This window comes from Rhinoderma darwinii, chromosome 1 (genome assembly GCF_050947455.1).
Source record: "Rhinoderma darwinii isolate aRhiDar2 chromosome 1, aRhiDar2.hap1, whole genome shotgun sequence".
Taxonomy (NCBI): Eukaryota; Metazoa; Chordata; class Amphibia; order Anura; family Rhinodermatidae; genus Rhinoderma; species Rhinoderma darwinii.
The window spans coordinates 177,804,012-177,828,474 of record NC_134687.1 but is presented as its reverse complement, the minus strand read 5'-3'; the positions used below and the strand labels follow the sequence as shown (position 1 = coordinate 177,828,474).

The 24,463-nt window shown below is 40.1% G+C and overlaps 1 protein-coding gene across 1 annotated transcript in view; it reads right to left on the bottom strand.

Annotated features, from left to right (window-relative positions):
- The window catches only part of MANBA (mannosidase beta), a 66,179-nt gene that overhangs the window by 2,352 nt on the left and 39,364 nt on the right, over nt 1-24,463 (bottom strand). The window contains exons 9-16 of the mRNA XM_075849762.1: nt 23,133-23,250; nt 22,250-22,336; nt 19,796-19,963; nt 17,636-17,854; nt 13,087-13,251; nt 7,862-8,006; nt 5,740-5,882; nt 3,429-3,686 (exon numbers count right to left, since the gene is read on the bottom strand). Coding sequence (XP_075705877.1) covers nt 3,429-3,686; nt 5,740-5,882; nt 7,862-8,006; nt 13,087-13,251; nt 17,636-17,854; nt 19,796-19,963; nt 22,250-22,336; nt 23,133-23,250 — 1,303 coding nt within the window. The remainder of the gene's footprint in view (nt 1-3,428; nt 3,687-5,739; nt 5,883-7,861; nt 8,007-13,086; nt 13,252-17,635; nt 17,855-19,795; nt 19,964-22,249; nt 22,337-23,132; nt 23,251-24,463) is intronic.

Genomic DNA, 24,463 nt, shown 5'->3' with positions numbered 1-24,463 from the left:
TGACAGAGCCTCTTTAATTACAAATTCTTGTAGAGTATACAAAATATCAAGTCCTGCGGTGGAAGGCTTCAAATATACCACTAACACCTCAATTTAAACCCTTTAGTGACCAGATTATTTAGGGTCTTAATGACAGAGCGATTTTATCAGTTTTTTGATAGTCGCATTTCAACCGCAATAACTTTATTTTTCCGTAGACATAGGTGTGTGAGGGATTGTTTTTTGCGAGACAAGTTGTATTTTATTTTTTTTTCTTTATCAAAGATTTTTATTTTGAAAATATAACAATACAAAAACATTTCACGGTTTGTGCAAAAAAGTAGACATTTGCACGCAGTGCAATACATTCTAGTGAAGCATCATAGCATAACAACAGTATTCATATATATATATATATATATATATATACACACATGTATAAGAACAACAGTAGGAGGTAGCCTCCCACCTATCAGAATTGAATGATAAGAGAGATATAACCGCAATAACAGTATCATGTTCGCATTAAATCAGTGCAATAGTCAGGGAGACCGCACCCCCCCCCCAGTAAAGTGAGAAGTGACACATATAAGAGCACTTTTGAGTATATGGACACACCACACATAACATCAGACAACAAAGGGAAAATACATACAGACAAAGCGCCTCAGGTAGGTGCTATGATTCATTCAGAACCTGCCATCCAACCAGAGAGGTAGATCAGCACCATCCCGGAATCCAGACCACACCATCCAAGTTTGGACGAAGATCCACAATTTGCCCCTATCAACGGACAGCAACTCCTCCATCCTCATGATCCCGTTCACCTCTGTTACCCATTCCGCCAGGGACGGTACAGTATGTGACTTCCAGTGACGAGGTATCACCGTTCTCGCTGCGGTCAAGAAATGTCGAAAGAGCCCCCTTTTGAGGTGTGGAAGTGATCCCGGAACCATAGAACGCAAGCCTATGGAAGCCGAGGTTGGAACCTCAGTATGGAAAAGCTTGTTGCCTAGATCAAAAATCTTCCCCCAAAAAGTACGTAGCATAGGACAATCCCACCAAATATGCAACATAGTTCTAGGAGCCCCCCCACACCTCCAACAATCAGCAGACACATCGGGGTATATCCTGTGTAACAAGGTCTGACAACGGTACCACCTGGTAAGTATTTTGTAATTCTTTTCCTGTGCAAAACAAGACATCGGTAACTTATGGGCTAACAGGAAGGCGGTACCCCACTCTTCCTCAGAGTGTCTAACCCCCATTTCCTCGTCCCATGCGGCAGTGAAGGATAATTGAGAAAAAGCAAATTTCGGCAGAAGGATCCCATGTAGGTGAGACAACACATGAGAAGGGGCTGTGGGCAAGGACAAGTAGAGTTCCAGAGGAGTCTTATTCTGTAGTAAGACCATACAATAACCCATGGAAGAGAGATAGGACCGCAACTGCAAATAGGACCACCAGGTTGACCTCCTCCCCGGGCAGGCAGCCGATACATCTGTCATTGGCAACATGGCACCGTCTGGAGAAAGGGTCTCAGCTATACATCCACCATTTCCTCTCTCCCAACAGAGGAATGTATCAACACCCTCTGCCGGAGGGAAAGAAGGATTATCAAATAGAGGAGTCAAGGGACCCGGGCGATGAACAAGGCCCGTAGTGCCCAAGATCCGTTCCCATACCATGAGAAACTGACGTGTGAGGAAAGGTAGAGGGAGGGTTTGTCTCTGAAGGACTGACAGCCACGGCAGAGAGGATAATGCAAGAGGAGACATAGCCTTTTCAATGCGCACCCATTGCTTACCTGACTCCGAACTGAACCAATCCACTACTCTCATAATTATCGCTGCTTGATGGTATCGTTTAAAGTCTGGGAGACCCGCGCCCCCGTCTACTTTTGGTCGGCTAAGGACAGCATACCGGATACGAGGCTTAGAGGAGCCCCACACAAACTTATTTATGGCCCTATGTAAAACCTGGAAAAAACTGGATGGTACCGCAATAGGGACGGTCTGGAAGAGATATAGAAATTTGGGCAAGACATCCATTTTGACCGCATTGATACGTCCAAACCACGACATGCGGTTCCCGCCGTATTCCGCCAAGTCCTTCAGAGCATACAAGTCTGACTGTTGCATAGGGACATGTACCCCTAGATATTTTAAAGATTTTGGTTGCCACCTGAACGGAAAAACCTGAGCAAGATGGGCAGCTAGAGGGTGATCCAAAGAGATATTCAAGGCCTCCGATTTAGAGTAATTGACTTTAAAATTACTTAGATGGCCAAAGCACTCAAACTCCTCCGTCAGGGATGGCAAAGAAATCATTGGAGTTGTGATGAATACCAGGAGGTCATCCGCGTATAACGCCAATTTATGATGCCGTGAGCCAATGCGTATACCGTTAATATTAGGGTTGTTCCGCAGCGCCACGGCCAGGTGTTCCATGACCAGAACATACAAAAGAGGCGAAAGTGGGCACCCCTGTCTCGTGCCATTAGCAATAGACAGAGGATCAGATAATAGTCCGTTGACACGAACTCGAGCAGAAGGCCTTTGGTACAAGGCCATTATCCTATCCACCGTGGTGGTGCCAAGGCCCACCTGCGTCAGGACACTGCGGAGGAACACCCAGTGCACTCTATCAAAAGCCTTTTCGGCATCTATCGAGAGTAAACACATCGGTATCTTACGGGATTGGCAGTATGACGTCAAAAGGAGGGTTTTGTTGGTGTTATCCCGCGCTTCCCGACCACATACAAACCCCACCTGATCATCCACGATCAAGCCAGGTAGTAACGGCGATAACCTAGAGGCAAGCAGCTTTGCGAAAAGCTTCACATCTACATTAATTAGCGATATGGGCCTGAAGTTTGCGCACACCGTTGGGTCCTTGCCTGGTTTTGGTAGAAGAGTTATATGAGCCTCGAGGGATTGAGGCGCAAAAGTTGTATTTTTTGATCGCACCATTTTCGGGTACATATAATTTATTGATTAACTTTTAGGCGATGTAAAAAAAAAATTTGGCGTCTTAAATTTAAGCCGTTTACCGTGTGATATAAATAACATTAACTTATTCTGCGGGCCGCTAAGATAACAGCGACCGGCTGGGCTTTTTTTTTTTTGCAGGACGACTTGTAGTTTTTAATGGTACCATTTTGGAATACATACCACGGTTTAATCCCTTTTTTGCATTTTTTGAAAGGAAGAATTAACAGAAAACAGCAATTCTGGCATTGTCTTGTACTTTATTTTTTACGGCGTCCACTGTGTGGGTTAAATTAATAATGTAATCGTTTCTAAAGATTGGGTCGTTATGGACGCGACTATACAAATTACGCGGGCTCTTGTTATAGCAGCCTGTAAAGATCCCAGCGCATGGATCTCCAACAACTGATGAATCTGTAGGAGATATTTTAGAAAACTTACACTTTAGGTTATACTTACAGTAATATTGGATTTCAGCAGCCCTTGCGCCTCCTTCAGTGAACTTAAAAAATGCCAGTTTTTTGTGCCAGAAATGTGCCCATTGCGTAACAAATAGAAGACAATCACACTATTTTGCCTGGTAGTGTTGCCACATCTACTGAGCAGTTCTGCAATTGACTCTTTGTAGATTATTCCAGAACTCCTTTCACTTAAAACAAACTCATTGGTCACCCTTGCACAGACTGGTATCAGAGAGTCCCATTTATAGACTTTAACCTAAAAAAAAATATACATATAGTTAAGATCTAAAAAGCCAATAAAACTCCATACACAAACTATCTTCTACCTTATTAATAATTTGTGCAGTGTCACCACTTTATTCTGGAAGGCTTATATCTTATTTGTAGTATCCATATCAAAGAATGCTATTGCTTACACAGAAACATTAGACGGAGAACAAACTATCTATGGCCTCACTATTGTTTCATAATCCTAGTCTTTGTTTCTGGTCACATCTCTGCTCTGCATTTCCGTTATTTTCCTCCTTCATAGGAGCAGAACAAAAATACCGGAAGCACCAGATACATCGCATGACTGATAACACTGGAGACCGAGCCCATTGACTTTAATGAGTTTTATCAATTTTCCGTCATGGTGTCGTGCTGCGCTATTTTGTCAGACAAAAAAATGAGCCTCTGTTGCACATCTGAACAGAGCCTAACACGCCAGCTTGCATTTATAGTATAAAGCACCACAGTCTTCAGGTTTAAGAGCTTCCACTTACAGCCCCATCCCAAATCAAGCAGAATCAATGTAGAAATAAAAAATATATAGAAGCCTCCTGAGAAATCTATTGATATAAGGCCCCATGCACACGAACGTGCTTTTGCGGCCGCAATTCCCCCGAAAATCCACGGGAGAATTGTGGCCCCATTCATTTCTATGGGCCCATGCACACGACCGCGGTTTCCATGGTCCGTGCATGGCCCAGGAGCCTGGACCGCAGAAGGAACGGGCATGTCTTATTACGGCCATGTCCGGGCTCATAGGAAATAATGGCTGCGGCCATGTGCACGGCCCGCGATTTGCAGGCGGCTCGCGGGTGACACCCAGCTCCCGGCCGACCCGAAACTCACGGCCGTGCACATGGCCTAAGAAAAACATATCAATAGTAGCCCTGTCTCAATAATGAAGTCAAGGGGAAGGGTCTAGCCTTGCTTAAAATCTGTACAATGGATTTAAAAAAAAAATGGAGGAGGAGGAGAAGTGATCCACATCACATGGCAGCAACTCAATATATAAAACCAGTCTGAGTGACTGACTATGGAATGATGGTTCGTGCCAAATGGAGAAGTTAACTTCAATTCTGTCAATGAGAGAAGTCAATGAAAATGGATCAAACTGGTTCAAATTGACAAGTAGGTGACAGCAATGCAAAAACCATGTGTTAAAATAGTGGCTTACTAAAACTAGAAAACGGTCACCCTGGTCTGACAAATCCTGGTTTCTGCTGCACCATGACGGTAGGTTTGGATTTTGCTACAAACCACATGAATCCATGGTTCCTTCCTGTCAGGTTGGTGAAGGTGGTGTAATGGTATGGGGAAGTTTTTAAAAGCACAGCCTACCAGGTACAAATCTGTAGAAACTGTTGCCATAACAGCCCGGATCAAAATCTCCCTTGTTTGGTCTTGACATAGTCATGATCCCACGTTTGGTATTAACAAAAAAATTCAGTGCATTTCAATTAAATGAACAACCTTTGTGAATATGCAATGTTGTTAATCTGAAAAGGTGATAATTTAGGACCATCTTTCTGTCGGTTCACATTCCTAATTCCATAACATACATATTAAAGGGAATCGGTCAGCAGTTTTGAGCCCTAAAAACTGCTGACTGTGCTATATACAGGGTGGGGAGTGTAGGGTAACTGTACCGGCGGTGTCAATCATGCAAGTTGAACTACCAAGAAATCAATATTTTAATGTCCCTGGTGCCACAAGGGCCTTGGAGGCGGCCCCTTGATATGCAAGAGCTCCAGCCTCCTCACTGAACGCTGCCAGCCCCTCTGAGTGAATGCTCCGCTGATTCAATGCTAGAGCCGTAAGGAGAGCCTGTAGCACTTGAACATCAAGCATGTGCCTCCGGAGAACTTGCAGACGCAGCATCAGGGGAATTAAAATATTGACCGCCACTAGTATACTTCCACTACACCCCACCCTGTATATAGCGCTGTCAGATTCCCTTTAAGACAGTGAAATCTGAAATTCAGAAGCTGCTAAAGAACAGCTAAGTTTTTTTATGTTTATATATATATATATGAACTTACTGCTAGCTTGAAAGAACATTTCTCCAGCAGATCAGACACTCCATAAATGTTTAAGGTATCTTGGTCTTCAAAAGCACTTACTGCTACAGGGGCAAAGAAATCTTTGGCATAGTAATGAAGCATTTTCCACTTGCCTCCATATTCTATTAAACAATGAAAACAGGAGTGCTTTGACATTCTTTTTTAATCTGAATTTAACATTAGGTCACATATATGCACTGTACATTAAAGAGGATCTGTCACTAGTTTAGTAATGCCCAATCTCCTAGCTAATCTAATGCTGTGCCTGCGGTCTCTGACCACAGGCACGCTGAACTCACTGGCAGCCGTGACCTCGGGACTCTGAAGGCTTGCCGGCGTTTCCCTCCCAGGAGACGCCAGCACACGCAGCTCCACTCGGCTACTCCTGAGTCTAGGGTGCGCGTGCTCGTCCCCGGCCTTAAAAGGGCCAGTGTGCGTACCAACAAAGTGGTCCCACAACTATCCCCTTACATCCTGGACTATATAAAGTGCTCTGCCCTTTCACTTCTTGCCTGTATAGACTGGGACAGCATTAGAGAATCATCTCATTATCATTAGAGGGTGGGCTAGATAGCAACACTATAAACACATATAAGGCTCTGTATGCATCTTCCCTGTCACTCCCTGGTCTATGGGAGGTAGGGCTCCATTATTTCCCAGAGACATAAATAATCAATGACATTTTTCTCTCAATTAACTCCCACAATGTGCACATACCCTGCTGCAATAGTCTATACAGACAATTAAGGAAGAAATTGTGTGCATCCTATATGTCACCCAAAGGAAATAAAAAAAAAAAAAAAAAAGCTCCAAAAAAACAACCCACCACATTTCTCTTCTTCATGCTTAATTCTAAATAAATTAAACTAAAACTAAACACATGATACATCCTATTTAAAATTAACTAAGTATAGTTTCTGAAGCATCAGAGCTAAAACCATTCAGGTTTACTGTGTACATTTGCAAAAAAAAAATGGACCTCGCCCTGGCCCAGGCGTCTTCCACAGTAGCAAAAAAAGAAAAAAGGTTTGATCCAGCACTTTGTGAAGAAGTTACAGGACTTTATTTTCTAAACATAAAAAATCCACTCAGCACAAAGACAAAGGACCAGTACGCTTACGCGTTTTAAATCCCAACTAGCCATGACGAAGAACGCAGTTGGCGCTTGAAACGCGTAAGCGTACTGGTCCTTTGTCTTTATGTGCGGAGTGGATTTTTTTATGTTTAGAAAATAAAGTCCTGTAACTTCTTCACAAAGTGCTGGATCAAACCTTTTTTTTTTTTTTGCTACTGTGGAAGACGCCTGGGCCAGGGCGAGGTCCATGTACTGGATCACTGAAGACGGAGGACACCGGTGATCTGGAAGAATCTTTTCATTTTACTTACTGTGTACATTTGTCATAATTTTTAACATACATGGTACTGTGTTGCAGAGATATAACTGTCATTTAACTTTTCTTTAATGCATTGTGACTCGCTGGATCAAAGGCAGACTGAGAACTGTCTTGGCCCTAGGCCCAATACCACGCATGATACAGTTATTTTTCTTTACTGTATATAAAATCCCTCCTTTATCCATGCTGCTTTCTGGGTTTTTTCCCCAGGAAATGACTGGTTTTACAACCCCCTCCCCCAATTAAGAGTTTGTAACACACTTAAAAATTCCTTGCTAATAAGCCGCTGTCAGCCCTATGCACTGTAGTGCGACGACTAAGACGCATTGACATTGCCTCCATGGTAACGCTATAAAAAATTTCCAAAATTATGCCACGGACATTGGACATTAAATGTCTATGGACAAGACAACTGCAGTCTACAACATGTAATGATGTCTCTATGGACACAACATTATTGTAGCCTAGTGGTCACACAGGAGTGCAAGGGTCTGGCCTGGGAATTTCATGGTATTTTAAAGACCATTTTTCCCTACATTTTGCAGGTTGGCAGTTTTTGTGGTCCCAGAATCTGCACCCATTGGGGGATAGCAAGAGAGGATATGGCAAGAGGAAGGGGGGGGGAGTTACACATAAAACTGCTGCACTAGGTGCATGTAATGTTATGGCACATAGAGACAGGCTGAAACATTTTTTTTTACACGTACCTATTGAGGACCAAGAAGGTGCTTGCCAGATGTCATTTAGTTGCCAGTAGAGTGCACCCATTGTAAAACCCCGTCCGCGTAGAATTTCACTCTGACTGCGCCTGTAAAATTCCGTCTGTAGCTTGACACACTGAGCCTGCATTACCTAAAAATGAGATAGCTCTGTTACCGCCTCTTCAGGTCAGGATAATAATAGTATTAATTTACTTCCATGACTAAAGCAGACAGAAAAGCTCATGAGGATCGGATACTGGGCTTGTTACAGGGCAGTGTGACCTAGAGTGACGGTGAATATTACTAATACAATCATGGACTATTACATTGGGTTCTCCAGAGATGAATATAGAGAGAGAACCTGGAGATGATATATACATGAAACCTGTTCCCCTCTATTCAACTTTGGCTCACTTCTATAGAAGAAAACGAATATCTGATGTAATAAAACGATATATTTTCTATGACATTTTTCCAAAAGTTTGGCAAAACCATATTGAAATAAACTTTTTAATGGAATTGAACAAGTAGAGCGGACAACTTTTTTTTTTTACTAAAAGCATGTGTTCACTGGATTTGCGTAATGTGAATGTCCTGCTTTTAACATCATGCGATTGTCAGAACCTACATTTTGCATTGATTAATTTTAGAATATATCTTTATAGGGATTGGGCCTCTGCAGGTAGCTTAGGATCTTAGTGCATACTGTTTTATTATTTAGTTCAATGTAGTTGATCCCTCAAATGCAGGATCAGGCATCCAGAATGTTATCATTTAGTTATATATCTACTGTATGTGGAGAATTTGGAGCTCTGCAACAAAAAAAAAAAATGAGCGTTGACCACTATAAAGATATATTAACCCCTTCAGGACGCAGCCTGTTTTGTACTTCAGGACACAGATTTTTTCAAATCTAACATGTGTAACTTTATGTGGTAATAACTTCGGAATGCTTTTACCTATCCAATCGATTCTGAGATTGTTTTCTTGTGACATATTGGACTTTATGTTAGTGAAAAAATTTGGTCGATAAATTCAGTATTTATTTTTAAAAAAAACAGCAAAATTTAGAGAAAATTTCAAAAATTTGAATTTTTCTAAATTTTAACGTATCTGCTTGTAAAACAGATAGTAACACCACACAAAATAGTTACTAGTTTACATTTCCCATATGTCTACTTTATGCTTGCATCGTTTTTTGAACATCCTTTTATTTTTCTCGGACGTTACAAGGCTTAGAACTTTAGCAGCAATTTCTCATATTTTAAAGAAAATTTCAAAAGGCCATATTTTCAGGGACCAGTTCAGTTCTGAAGTGGCTTTGAGGGCCTTATCTATTAGAAAGTCCCCATAAAATCACCCCATTTTGAAAACTGCACCCCTCAAAGTGTTCGAATCAGCATTCATAAAGTGTTTAACCCTTTAGGTGTCTCAGAGGAATTAAAGCAAAGAAGAGATGAAATTTACAAATTTTATTTTTTTTGCCGAAATTCATTAGCAATACATTTTTTTTTGTACCCCAAAAGATTTTATCTGAGAAATGCAACTCAATATTTTATTGCCCAGATTCTGAAGTTTTTACAAATATCCCACGTGTGGCCCTAGTGTACTAAAGGACAGAAGCACCGGTCTCAGAATCAAAGGAGCACCCAGTGGATATTGGGGCCTCCTCTTTTTTAGAATATATTTTAGGCACCATGTCAGGTTTGAAGAGGTGTTGTGGTGCCAAAACAGTGGAAACACCCCAAAAGTTACCCCGTTTTGGTAACTACCCCTAGATAAATTCCTTGAGAGGTGTATAGTTAGCATTTTGACCACACATCTTTTTCGCTAAATATATTGGAATTAGTCTGTAAAAATGAAAATCTACCTTTTTTCTGAAAAAAACATAGAAATTTATAATATTTACAAGGAATAAAGAAGAAAATGCACCCCAACATTTATAAAGCAATGTCTCCTGATTATGGCATTACCCCATATGTGGAAATAAACTGCTGAGCTCAGCAAGGCTCAGAAGGGAAGGAGCGCCATTTGGATTTTGGAGCACAGATTTTGCTGGAATGGTTTTCGGTGCCATGTCACGTTTGCAACGCCCAGGAGGGACCAAAATAGTGGAAACACCCCAAAAGTGACCCCATTTTGGAAACAAGACCCCTCAAGGAATTTTTCTATGGGTATAGTGAGCATTTAGACCCCACAGGTCTTTTGCAGAATTTCTTAGGATTAGGCCATGAAAATGAATATCAACATTTTTCCACTAAAATGTTGAATTTTTTCATTTTCGCAAGGGATAAAAGGAGAAAAAAAAACACCCCAACATTTGTAAAGCAATCCGAGTATGGCTATACCTCACATGTGATCATACATTTTTTTCCATTAGAAATTAATTAACCCTGATCCATTTTTTGCGGTCTTATTTTCGTTTTTCACTCCCTGCATTCCAAGAGCCATAACTTTTTTTTTCTTTTTCCGTCAATCGAGTGGTGTGAGGGCATATTTCTTGCTGGATGAGTTGTAGTTTCTATTGACACTATTTAAAGCACCATAAAATGTACTGGGAAACTGAAAAAGTAATCTTTGCGGGTTGAAATTGGAAAAAACTCTTTTTTTTACGGCTTTCACCGTTCAGTAAAAACAAAAACTTTACTTTATTCTGCGGCTCAATACAATTACGGTGATACCAAATTTATATAGTTGTTTTTTTTAATATATATATATTTTACTACTTTTACAAAATTATTTTGTTTCACCACATTCGGAGAGCCGTAACTTTTCTATTTTTCGGTCGATTGAGCAGTGTGAGGGCTTATTTTTTGAGCGACGAGTTGTAGTTTTTATTGGTACCATTTTTTGGTACATAAGCATTTTTTTTTTAGAGCTAATTTGACCCAAAAAAAAAAAAAGCGATTTTCGCGTTTATTTTATTTTTTAGTGTTCACCGTGCGAGTTAAATAATTGTATATTGTAATAGTTCGGACTTTTACGGACGTAGCGATACCAATTTTGTTTATTTTCTTACATTACTTTAGAAGAAAATATTTTTATTTTTTTTACTTTTTCATTTTGTTTTCTTGCTACTAATAACTTTAATTATTTTACACATTTTATTAGTCCCCTTAGGGGACTTGAACCAGCGATCATTGGATCGCTGGTACAATACACTGCAATACACTGTAACAGCATAATGACGTGCTATTAAGTCATAGTGCGCAAAGAGGTTACTGCACAGCGAATGGTGCAAAACGAAAATTTTAATTTTCCACGGATATGCCATTTTAGTGCAGAATATGTTGTGCCCAGTTTGTGCCACTGAGGACAAATAACGAAAAAAATCGTTAAGCGGGTTTTCCCGGGTATGGCGATGCCATATATGTGGATGTAAACTGCTGTTTGGGCATGCTGCAGGGCTCAGAAGGGAGGGAGCACCACTTTGCTTTTGGAGTGTAGATTCTGCTTGGCAGTAGTTGTTTGGGGCTTTACTGGTATTTCAGTTTATAATGTGGGGCATGTGTAATCTGTGCGGAGTACGTCAGGGCATAATAAGAGAGTATCATAATGCGGTAAATAAATAATTCATAGATATGTGGCCGGTGTTGCAATGATAAATGGCACCCGATCTTATCCGCTTTTGGAACACTCTGCACATTTTGCATCGCCATTTTTGAAGAGCCAGAACTTTTTTATTTTTTCTTTACCCACATGCAAATTTTTGATCACTTTTTATTCAATTTTTTTGCAAGCCGGGTGACCAAAGACAAGCAATTCTGACAATGTTTTTTAGTAATTTTTTTTTTTTTACAGTGTTAACCGTGCGCTATAAATGAAAATTTTACTTTACTCTGTGAGTTGGTACGATTACGGCGATTTTTTTATGTTTTGCAGCGTTTGCACAATAACATCACTTTTTTGTAAAATAATTTATTTTATGTGTCACCATATTCTGAGCACCAGAACTTTTTCTTTTTCAGTCAAAAAAGCTGTGCAAGGGCTAGATTTTCGCGGGACGGGTTTTACTTTTTACTGGTACTAATTTCGGTGAAATGCGTCTTTTTGATCACTTTGTATTCTATATTTTGGGAGGGGTGGTGACCAAAAAAAATAGCGATTCTGGCATTGTTTTTTATGGATTTATTTTTGCGGTGTTCATTGTGCGGGAAAAATAACATTATTTTATAGTTTGGGTCGTTACGAACGCGGTGCTCCCAAATGTGTACTTTTTTTTAAAGTTTTCATTTTTTTCCCCATAATAAAATACTTATTATAGGAAAAAAGAAGTTCTTGTTTTTTTTTTTACATAACTTTTATTTTTACACTTTTATTTACTTTTTTTTTTTTGTCCCACTTGGGGACTTGAAGACTTGTAGCTCTGATCGCTGCTAGAATACATTACACTACCTAGGTAGTGTAATGTATTCTAACTGTCATTGTCTGGCCTCCGGTTGCCATGACAAGCATCATCAGCCCCCACAATCACTTCGTGGGGGCTGCCGATATGTTTCAAACCCCTTAAATGCGGCGATCGCACGGATGAATTCAACGTTCGTGTGAATAAGCCCTTAGGACTAAAGCTAAGCCCCATTTGGCCACAGGTCTGCGGATGGTAGGTCTCATTCTAGCAGACTGTTCCAGAGGACAGAAAAAAACAAGGTGGGAGGGGCTAGATGTGCTTATGTAGGGAGGGGGCTCCAGTTAATTAGGGTTAAATTTGATGAAATTAAAAATTCCATCTGTCCTACTAGTACACAGGAACAGAAATACCCCATTATTGTGCTGCTGGTAGAACGTAAGGGAATAAAAGTTCTTGCTGCCTGTATTTTCCAAAAGGAGTAGTTCACTGCTACAGCTCCCAATGAAACTCATTTGTCTTCAATAAGATCCCACTATTGATAACCAGAATTTTAGCATTTAACTATGTGATAAAGAAAGCAGGGGATTTGGAACTCAGTAATAGAAAAATAGAGCACCGACCCCTGATAAAATAATATACCGAATAATAAATTTTGGTCCTATGTAGATATAAAAAAAAGTCTTAAAATTAAAAATCTATTAGCATCAATTAAAAAATAATTGGTAACCAATTGTCGCTGTTGGCTGTGAGGGCTGGTTATTGGAAACTACCTATAGAAATACATACATAACGGCATATAAACTGTACATATACTATATAATACATATATCAACTATAAAATCATGCCAACACAAAGTCAGAGTAATAAAAGCAATCTTGATACCTGAGTCAGGTACAAAGTATCGTGAAAATGTTTCACAGGATTGACGTTTGTTGGCATCTTGTAGTGGAGACCAGCCTGGAACATCATTTGCTCATTCCCTGAATCATGATGTTGACGATGGGTGCTAAAGTTGCTAGTGTAAGACCAGTCCTCAGGAGAAGACACCTATGAAAATAATTTACAATATATCATACAAGAGTCTGGGTCGGATGAAATTTCTACTGTACTTGACAGCTGTGCACCTTCAAAAAGACTAAGGCTATGTTAACACGGGGCAGATTTGCTTTGGATTTTCCACTGAAAATCTTCATTTAACTACAATGCAAGTGAATGGGTTTCATTATGCCTCGATTTACGTCTGAAAATACGGCTACAATACGTCGGCAAACATCTGCTCATTCATTTGAATGGGTTTGCCGACGTACTGTGCCGACGACCAGTAATTTACGCGTCGTCGTTTGACAGCTGTCAAACGACGACGCGTAAAATGACTGCCTCGTCAAAGAAGTGCAGGACACTTCTTTGGACGTAATTTGAGCCGTTTTTCATTAAATTCAATGAACAAAAGCTCAAATTTACGGGCGTCAAAGACACCTCGCATAATGCTAGGAGGAGCTTTTACGTCTGAAACGACGCAGCTGTTTTCTCCTGAAAACAGTCTGTCTTTTCAGACGTAAAAGCCAGTTCTCTTGTGCACATACCCTTAGGGTTCATTGATGATTTTATAAATTTGCAGCATGATCTATTCTGTAGCAAAAAGTTGGAGGATTTTTCTGTGGACTTCACGATTGGCATTACAAAGGGTGAAATCCAAAGTCAAATCCAAATGAGTATATTGTGAATTTCCTGCAGATGTTTACGCAGAATATTCGCCCTATGTGAACATAGAAAATAAATAAAAAAAAGAAACAAAATATACTGGCAGATTAGGAGTTCTGTGCGCGCTCATCCACAAGGATTCCTCAGTAAAAGACGGGATCTGCTTCAGTCTAGGTGGCTTTAGTGGGCAATGAAGGGCACAGAACTTTAGGTAAACTTATTGAAATTATTGTAACACAAAAAGTTGTCAGGTTGCATAAATGATGCAGCCCTAAAGCTAAAACACAAAGTAAAGATTTTCCTTGGCACCACTTAAATGAGACAAAAGGACAAACATGTTTTGCTTTATTAATGAGAGGCCCGTCTTCTCTCTCTTAGTTTGGTTGACCCAAATGGACAAACCCCGACAATGTGCCATATTAGAGCATATGGACTTCCTATCAGTGGTCCCCCGCTTGGAAGCCTCCTCTATAAGCCAGGACGGAGAGACACTGCAAAGAACGGTTCTCGCTCTATATTACATGGTAGCCCATTTCTTTGAACGTGGGTCATGTAATACTAAGTTTACCGTAACAGCGGATTACCCGGGTTTCAGCAGCCAGACACACAGCAATCACCTGATGGCCAATACTTTGAAGGAGTTATCCAGTTGGGACAACCCTTTAAGTTGATGTAGATCAGGTAAAGGCCCATGGTAAACAGAGTAAACCTACCAGGCTAGAAGACATGTTGTCTAAGCTGCTCTGTGCCATACCACTACTGCCAAGTGTGAACAAAAGGCATGAAAGTCAATTTTGGAGCTATTAAGCAATTTATTAAAGAACTGCATTATAATAAATTCCCTAATAAAAATGCATTACCCAAATTAGTTCCTTTTGGGTAAAGCTATACATAGTAATGGCAAGCGGCTGCATGCTGACGTGGTTTGCAGTGTTACCCGCAAAACCGCGCGGCCATTGACAATCACTTTAAAAACAGCACTCATTTGCAGTAAAACCACATGCCACCGTAGTTGATGGCTGCACCCATGGCCGCTAAGTGTGGCCTTACCCTTACAACTGGTAGTAATTTTAAGAAAAGGAAGACTGCTTTAGGGAATGAAAATTTCTAGTCGGTACTTCGCTGACCCCTATATGAGAAGATAGTGTCCCTATGGGATGGTATAAAGGTAATTTTAGAAGGAAAATTAAAAGGTGCTACTAGAGTAGCAACCTGCTTACACTATTTTTATCCATGAGCACTCACAGCTATGCCAAGGATATATATTCCAATGATCAAACATGCTTACAATGTGCCTCATAGGAAGCAAATCTATACCTTATATCAATATAATAACATATCAGAAAATGTGGGACTGCATTTATTTTTCTTTTACTTAAATGTACACATTTGTTTATATATATATATATATATATATATATATATATATATATATATATATATATATATATATATATATATATATATATATATATATATATAAAAGCAGAGGATTGGAGCAGCACTGTGAACAAATGCCTGACTAGGCTGGTGCAAAGCTTCAAAAATAAAGGAGTGACCTCTCCTTGTGTGTTAGATATCCAAAAAAGAGAACGTGAAGCAGCACTCAAATAAAGTGAATTTATTCATCCAACATGGAACCACAACGTTTCACCTCCTCTATGAAGGCATTTTCACTTGAAAATGCCTTCCCTTCATAGAGGAGGTGAAACGTTGTGGTTCCATGTTGGATGAATAAATTCACTTTATTTGAGTGCTGCTTCACATTCTCTTTTTTGGATATATATATATATATATATATATATATATCCACACACACACACACACACACACACACACACATACACACACACACATATACACACAAAGAAAGAGCAAGAAACCAGCACTCCAAATAAAAAAATGAGATGTTTATTGACCAAACGCCACCACAACATTTCAGCCTCTCTATGAGGGCTTTTTCACGTAGGCTTCCTTGCTCTTTGTACATAATTTTAAGGAAAAGGGTCGTTCCTCTGGAGCTTGCACCAACCGGGAGGTCGTTCCTGCTACTGTGCTGCTCCATCTTGCGCTATTTGTTTATATATATATATATATATATATATATATATACACACACACACACACACACTACCGTTCAAAAGTTTAGGGTCACTTAGAAATTTCCTTATTTTTGCAAGAAAAGCACAGTTTTTTTTCAATGAAGATAACATTAAATTAATCAGAAATACACTCTATACATTGTTAATGTGCTAGATGACTATTCTAGCTGCAAACGTCTGGTTTTTAATGCAATATCTACATAGGTGCCCATTTCCAGCAACCATCACTCCAGTGTTCTAATGGTACATTGTGTTTGCTAACAGTCTTAGAAGGTTAATGGATGATTAGAAAACACTTGAAACCCCTTGTGCAATTATGTTAGCACCACTGTAAACAGTTTTGCTGTTTAGAGTAGCTATAAAACTGACCATACTTTGAGCTAGTTGAGAATCTGGAGCATTACATTTGTGGGTTCGATTCAGCACTCAAAATGGCTAGAAAAAGAGAGCTTTCATGTGAAACTCGACAGTCTATTCTTGTTCTTAGAAATGAAGACTATTGCATGCGAGAAATTGCCAAGAAACTGAAGATTTCCTACAACGGTGTGTACTACTCCCTTCAGAGGACAACACACACAGGCTCTAACCAGAGTAGAAAGAGAAGTGGGAGGCCCCGCTGCACAACTGAGCAACAAGACAAGTACATTAGAGTCTCTAGTTTGAGAAATAGACGCCTCACAGCTCCTCAACTGGCAGCTTCATTAAATAGTACCCGCAAAACGCCAGTGTCAACGTCTACAGTGAAGAGGCGACTCCGGGATGCTGGCCTTCAGGGCAGAGTGGCAAAGAAAAAGCCATATCTGAGACTAGCTAATAAAAGGAAAAGATTAATATGGGCAAAAGCACACAGACATGGTGGAGGTAATGTGATGGTCTGGGGTTGCTTTGGTGCTGGTAAAGTGGGAGATTTGTACAAGGTAAAAGGGATTTTGAATAAGGGAGGCTATCACTCCATTTTGCAACGCCATGCCATACCCTGTGGACAGCGCTTGATTGGAGCCAATTTCATCCTACAACAGGACAATGACCCAAAGCACACCTCCAAATTATGCAAGAACTATTTAGGGAAGAAGCAGGCAGCTGGTATTCTATCTGTAATGGAGTGGCCAGCGCAGTCACCAGATCTCAACCCCATAGAGCTGCTGTGGGAGCAGCTTGACCGTATGGTACGCAAGAAGTGCCCATCAAGCCAATCCAACTTGTGGGAGGGCCTTCTGCAAGCATGGGGTGAAATTTCTCCCGATTACCTCAGCAAATTAACAGCTAGAATGCCAAAGGTCTGCAATGCTGTAATTGCTGCAAATGGAGCATTCTTTGACGAAAGCAAAGTTTGAAGGAGAAAATTATTATTTTAAATAAAAATCATTATTTCTAACCTTGTCAATGTCTTGACTATATTTTCTATTCATTTTGCAACTCATTTGATAAATATAAGTGTGAGTTTTCATGGAAAACACAAAATTGTCTGGGTGACCCCAAACTTTTGAACGGTAATGTATATAATATATATATATCTCATTTGATAAAAGTAAAAGCTGGCAGCCAGACCAGTACACTCTGTAATAACAATACCCAGCTTTTAAGAATAGTTCTTGTTTCTTGATATTCTTGAAAATTACATGTTATACCTTACGTATCGTACTGAATGAAGGCCAAGATTGAAAGCCATATTCTGAGGCTAGGCGAGGTTTGGGGTATGATGACCAGTTCCAACAATCTGTCAAATAGTTGTAGTAGTGAACATCCCCGTAGTGATTGTCATAGGGGTACTTGGAAAGCCAATTTTCTTTAATAGTCTCTTTCCCATTGGTAGGACTTGAAGCAATGAAAGGACGAGTCACATCCATCTGAAAAAAGAGAGAACATGAGATGATACTTAGTCTGCGTGTAATTCTTATGAGAGCACCCTCACAGCCTCCTTGGTTTCTATATTCTGATCATTATTGGAGAACAATTATGGGCTCCAATATGGCATCCATCGCAATAAGCCATGGAGTCAGTCTGCCCACCCCCCCCCCTCCAAAAAACAAAAACAAAAAAACAACACACTCTTTTTACTATTAATTCAAAATTGTATATAGAAAAATAGAGTGCCGACCGCTGATAAAATAATATACCGAATAATTAATTTTGGTCCTATGTGGATATAAAAAAAGGCTTAAAATTAAAAATCTATTAGCTTCAATTAAAAAATAATTGGTAACCAATTGTCGTTATTGGCTGGGAGGGCTGGTTATTGGAAACTACCTGTAGAAACACATACATAACAGTATATAAACTATACATATACTATATAATACATATATATAAACTGTACATATACTATATAATACATATATCAACTATAAAATCATACCAACACAAAGTCAGAGTAAAATCGAATTATGATGAACTTACTTCCTGGAGGCAATGTTTAATTATTTTTTTTTCCCACTAACAGAAGGAGCCGAAGGGGTTTGTAAAAAGCTCCAGATATAACCTTCCGTCTAAGGCCTCATTTACACGAGCGTATTATACGCGCGTGCGACGCGCGTGCTTTTCACGCGTGTCGTACGCACCTATAATAGTCTATGGGGCTGTTTAGACGATGCGTGAATTGCGCTCAGCGCGTGTGCGTAGAAAAAAACTCACGACATGTTCTATAATCGTGCGTTTTTCGCGCACTCACGCACCCATTGAAGTCAATGGGTGCGTGAAAACCACGCATGCCGCACGGAAGCACTTCCGTGCGAACTGCGTGATTCGCGCAAGAGCTGTCAAACTCCTGAATGTAAACAGAAAAGCACCACGTGCTTTTCTGTTTACAAACATCCAAACGGAGTGTCAAATTCGAGATGAGCGCACCGAACTTCACCGGGTTCGGCCAAACTCGTTTTGACCGAAACCGGTAAAAAATGTTCGGGTACGCGACGTCAGGAGACAGTCACTGTCCACGGTGCTGAAAGCGTTAAACTGGTTCAGCACCATGGACAGTGACTTCCGCTCCGAAAATCCATGAACCTGTAAAAAAAAAAAGACGTTCTGACTTACCGATAACTCCGGTCCGACCTCCCGGGATGACAGTTAAGTCCAAGTGACAGCTGCAGCCAATCACAGGCCAAGCACAGGCTGCAGCCAATCACAGGCTGCAGCGGTCTCATGGACTGCGGCGTCATCCTGGGAGGTGGGGCCGGATGACAAGAGAGGGACGCGTCACCAAGGCAACGGCCGGGAGCCCGGACTGGGGGAAGCAGGAAGTTCTTGGTAAGTATGAAAGTCTTTTTTTATTCACAGGTTGGTGTATATTGTGTTCGGCATTCACTGTCGAGGGTGCTGAAAGAGTTACTGCCGATCAGTTAGCTCTTTCAGCACCTTGGACAGTGACGGGCGTCGACTAGCCTCATCTCTATGATGGCGGCTGCGCGAAAATCACGCAGCCGCGCATCATACACGGATGACACACGGAGCTGCCAAGTGCCTTTTGCGCGCGCAAAACGCAGCGTTTTTTGCGCGCGCAAAACGCACACGCTCGTGTAAATGAGGCCTAACTCTGTGTTAGCTATTTAATCTGTTCCAAGGTTAAACAAGTTAATCTAGGCAAACTAGGCCTACTGTACATCTGCTGCAGACTATAAACTAAGATACACCCTACTGACATGGTGAACATTTCCAGGAGGACTAACAGAGGAAGGACATTGAAGAGTTCCAGTAAAAGATGCTCCAGATTTGTTATTTCATAAAAGACATGTGAGGAGAGTGCAGAGGTCCGCTTTAAATATAAAGCATTAAAACACAAGCTAATGACCTACCTCAAGAACAAGAGCTCTGAGAGTTTTTATGTAAAGTGTCAGATAGTCCTTTACATAAACCTCCTTCATGTAGCTTGGTATTGAAAACCAGTCACTGGCAAGGGCAGCCTCATTCTCATTATTGCCACTCCAAACAATAATACACGGGTGAGATTTAAGTCTTCTTATCTAGAATGATCAAAATAAATTAAAATTTTAATGCAATGAATTATTAACATTTTCAGTAGTATATAATTGACTAAGTATATACATGGCTTTCTATATCTTTATATGCCCTCAATAAAGATGACACCAGGAAACCAAGTCACTGGAGTAGAATGCAGATGAATCAGCACACACCTCGAAGCATGTTGTCATTTTGGAAACATGGAAAAGCCAAGGGACATGAGTCCTAAATGGAAACTCGCGATCACGCCCCCCCCCCCCCCGCACGGCATGACCGGTCGGTTACAACAGTTGCTATGGCAGCCTGGGGGGCGAACAAAAGCCCCCAGGTCCGCCATCTTTGTACTCCTTTGAAGCTCTGCCTCCGGTAGGGCTTCAAAGGAGACTGTCAGAATCGCGATATACTGCAATACATTAGTATTGCAGTATATCATGCAAGCGATCCAACAATCGCTGCTTCAAGTCTCCTAGGGGGACTAATAAAAAAAGTACAAAACAGTTAAATAAAGATTTTTGCTATGTTCCAAAAACAATAAAGTATTAAAAGTTAAAAAAAAAAAACCTTTTCACATTTTTCCCCTAAATCAATGTTAAAAAAAATAAAAGTTAACATAACTGGTATCGCCGCGTCCGTAAAAGTCTGAACTATCACAATAGAACGTTGTTTAACCCGCTCGGTGAATGCTCTAAAATATATATATATATATATATATATATATATATATATATATATAAAAACACGCAAATTGCTGTTTTTTGGTCACCTTAGCGCTCCAAAAAAATGAAATAGAAAATGATCAAAAAGTCGCATATACCCCAAAATGGTATCGGTGAAAACTACAGCTCGCCCCGCAAAACAAATAAAAAAGTTATGGCTCTCAGAATACGGCAACAAACACGTTTTTTTTAATTTAGCAAATGGTTTTATTTTTTTAAAAGTTAGAAAAACATAAAACAAAACATATAAATTTGGTATCGCCGTAAATCACATCAACCTGTAGAATAAGGTGAATACATAGCTTTTACCGCCTGATGGACGCCGTAAAACAAAACCCCCCCAAAATATGACGTACAAAACCCCAACCACAAATATTTTCAGCTTCCCAGTACATTATGCGGTACAATAAATGGTGCCATGAAAAACTACAATTTGTCCTGCAAAAAACAAGCCCTCATATGGCTATATAGACGGAAAAATAAAAAAAATTATAGCTTTTGAAAGGTGGGGAGAAAGAAACAAAAGTGAAAATGTGAAAAAGGGCTGCGTCCTGAAGGGGTTAAGCGTATTTTCAAAGGTTTTTTTTGTAGTGGGAATAGAAAAATCTGTTTAAAAAACGCCTAAGGCCCTGTTCACGAGTTTTTTTGCAGGCAGAAAAAAAGATAAAAAATTGGCCTCAAAATTCCTTCAGAAAATATCTTGCCGCGATTTTCACAGTGTTTTTCGCCCGCGGCCCAAAAGAACGCTGCGAAATACGCTTTCTCTGCCACCCATTGATTTCAATGGGAGGTCAGAGGCGGAACCGCGGCTAGGAAGAGCTTGCTGCTTTTATTTTTTTTACCGCCTCCGCAATGGAAGGCAGTTTTGGAAGTTTTTTGGCACCACTTCCGACGTGGTTTTCGCATCAAAATCGGCGCCCAAAAATTGTGTGAACTGAACTGGGCCTAAACAAGCCACTTCTTTTTTACGAGGCATATTTTTATGCAGGGTATTTGAATTCAGGGGTGGAAAAAATACACCTTGTTTGAACTACATGGTGTAATTCATATTTAAGTCAATGGGAACTGTTTCTAGGTGTATTTACGTGCCGAAATACGCAATAAAAACTGCAATTTGCCTATGTGAACGTACCCTAAGGGAGAGACCTCCCCTCCCATTTAATAATCTGATCGCACACCTTTGAACCCTCTACAGTTGTCCCATTTCTGTTTTACAATTTGTAGTTTAAAACTGAATCGCATATTCAAGATGTGGTCTTACAAAAGGATTTAGAGTGGCAATATTAAATTTGAGTCACAGGTTTTTAATCTCTTTTTATACACCTTAAAACCTTACATTTGCAGCTGCTGCTTGACATTACTTGTAACTAGAATACCAAAGTGCTTCTCTTTTTCCTGTTATCCTAAAATATTAATTTACTGACAAAACATTTTTAAATTCTGACTATATTGCAATGCATTTTTTTTCCCTTACAGTCTATTTGTGGCAAAGAAAAAAATTTACATTTGTGCATTATTTTTAGAAAGTAGGTTTCAAAAGATTCTCAAATCTGTCCAAATATGACAACATACCTGGTGAATGAGTTCTTCTCTGACTGTATCCAGAAACCAATCATCAGTGGGATAAAGGGAACACGCAAACATAAAATCCTGCCAGACCTGCGAGAGTAACGAAACACTTTTGTACTGTACATAAACAAACAAGATTGCTATGACCAGTTGGTAACCTAAAACGATACAATCCTTCTAATATAGATCTTTATTTCTCAGTTTAATACCTCAGTTAAACACACGGAGGTAAAAAAAATAAAAATAAAATCGACAACTTGTAATGCTGCAGTACATTTGGGGGAATGTATAGATATTAAAAGTTTTGGCAAGTATAGGCCAAAACCAGGATATGATCCAAAAAGCAGGAGATGTAAAAAGTCTTTACATTTGTTCTGTTTACATAGCAACTCCTGTATTTGACCACATCATTTCTTAGAACACTGTAGGCCGCCAATGGGAACGGACTTCCTTTTATCATATGTAAAAGCATAGGATATTAGGCAAATACAGGCAAAGATAAGCATTTGGCGGGCTTGTTTATCATCATTAGAGACATGCCTTTTTATATGAGATAGTGTGGCGATCGCTGAGGGTCCAGCTTTTGACACCTCTGGTAAACAGCTGATCTTGCCAAGGGAAGCCTAAGCTAGCCAGATACTTCCCCTGAAGCAGCCCCTGCAGGTGAAGTGTGGTATTACATGGCAGCAATTCAGATTAACATAATGTAATACATGAAAGCTGCTCTTAAGGAGTGCCTCAACGTTCTGGCTCAGAGGAAGGGTAACCCCTCTGACAGCCATATGCCTGAATACATAATATGGACTGCAATGGTTTTCATTAAACAACCCTTTAATACCTATAAAATCTATATAAGAACTATATTCAGCACAGGTAAGGGGATTACCATTATTCCCAAGTCATCACAAATGTTGTAGAACTCGTCACTCTCATATATTCCTCCACCCCACACACGAAGAGTATTCATATTAGCATCAACCGCTGACTGTAATAGATTACGGAGCCTGTTGTATGCAAAGATTGGTAGCAATGTTTAAGTCACAACTTACAAATAAATCTACTCATTATGAATTATGAATTTTTTTAATTCAAGATTCAAGTCAACTAACACAGCAATATACAGAAGAAAAGCAAATGAGTGTGATCTAATTCAGCAGAGGTAATCCACCTACAAAGCGCTACAAAGATGCAATTGAAGCCCATGGTTTATTGGCCTGGGAGTTCAGGACTCTGTAGTCATGTAGACATTAGAGAAGGGCAGTAAAAAAAAAAAAAAGTAATGCCACTAGACACTGGTGCTGCAGTTGGATCTTTATTGCATCTACCGTATTTTTTGGACTATAGGATGCACTGGACCATAAGAAACACCCATAATTTGGAGCATAAAGGAGACAAAGGGTTTTGCCTTTAACTGTACATTTCCTGGGTAATATTCAGACAACAGGGTATAGATACAGTACCACAGTGCCCTAATACAATTCCAGCCACAGAGATACAAGATATTGGCAGAAATAGTGCTCTCACCCACCCATGAACTAACCAGACATCAGCGGTGTGGAGAGGCAGTGGTTAATAGTGATGAATTTGCACTTCGTGTCGCTCTATTCATAGGAGGCAGCGTGGCTAGAAGATCACTGCAGATCAGGACCGGCACAGATTTACTATGCTGTGTGCACAAATGTTTGTGTTTTTTGCTCACGGAAAACACTCAGATTTGACAGAATTGGATTTGTAATATGTGACTGTTCAGTGGGCAGATAACCCATATATTTTTTACATAGCACAGGACAATCTGCTGCCATAACAGTGCACTGCAAGGACCTTTGAATCGGAGCTCAGTCTCTTGCTTCTCCATACACTGGCAGCTGCCTGCATTCGGACTATTAGACAAGGCACAAGATTACAGCATAGTTTTTTGGAGAAAAAGTGCGTCTAATAGTCCAAAAACATACGGTATGTGAATGGGTTTCTACAACTACTACATCAGCAGTATTGAGCAGGTATAGAACTCCTTGTCCCCTATGGCAGAAAGCCTCTACCATTTAAATAATTTTTTTCATCATGTCGGCGACTTTTTCCAATTATGTATTAAAGAGGTTGTTTTACAACGATAACCCCTTTTAAAAATGAAGTTGGCCACTGCAGGGGAACTATAGCAGTAAAATAAAAGGCCGTTCATGTAATGCATGGACGCATCAGGTCCACGAGAGTGAGAGA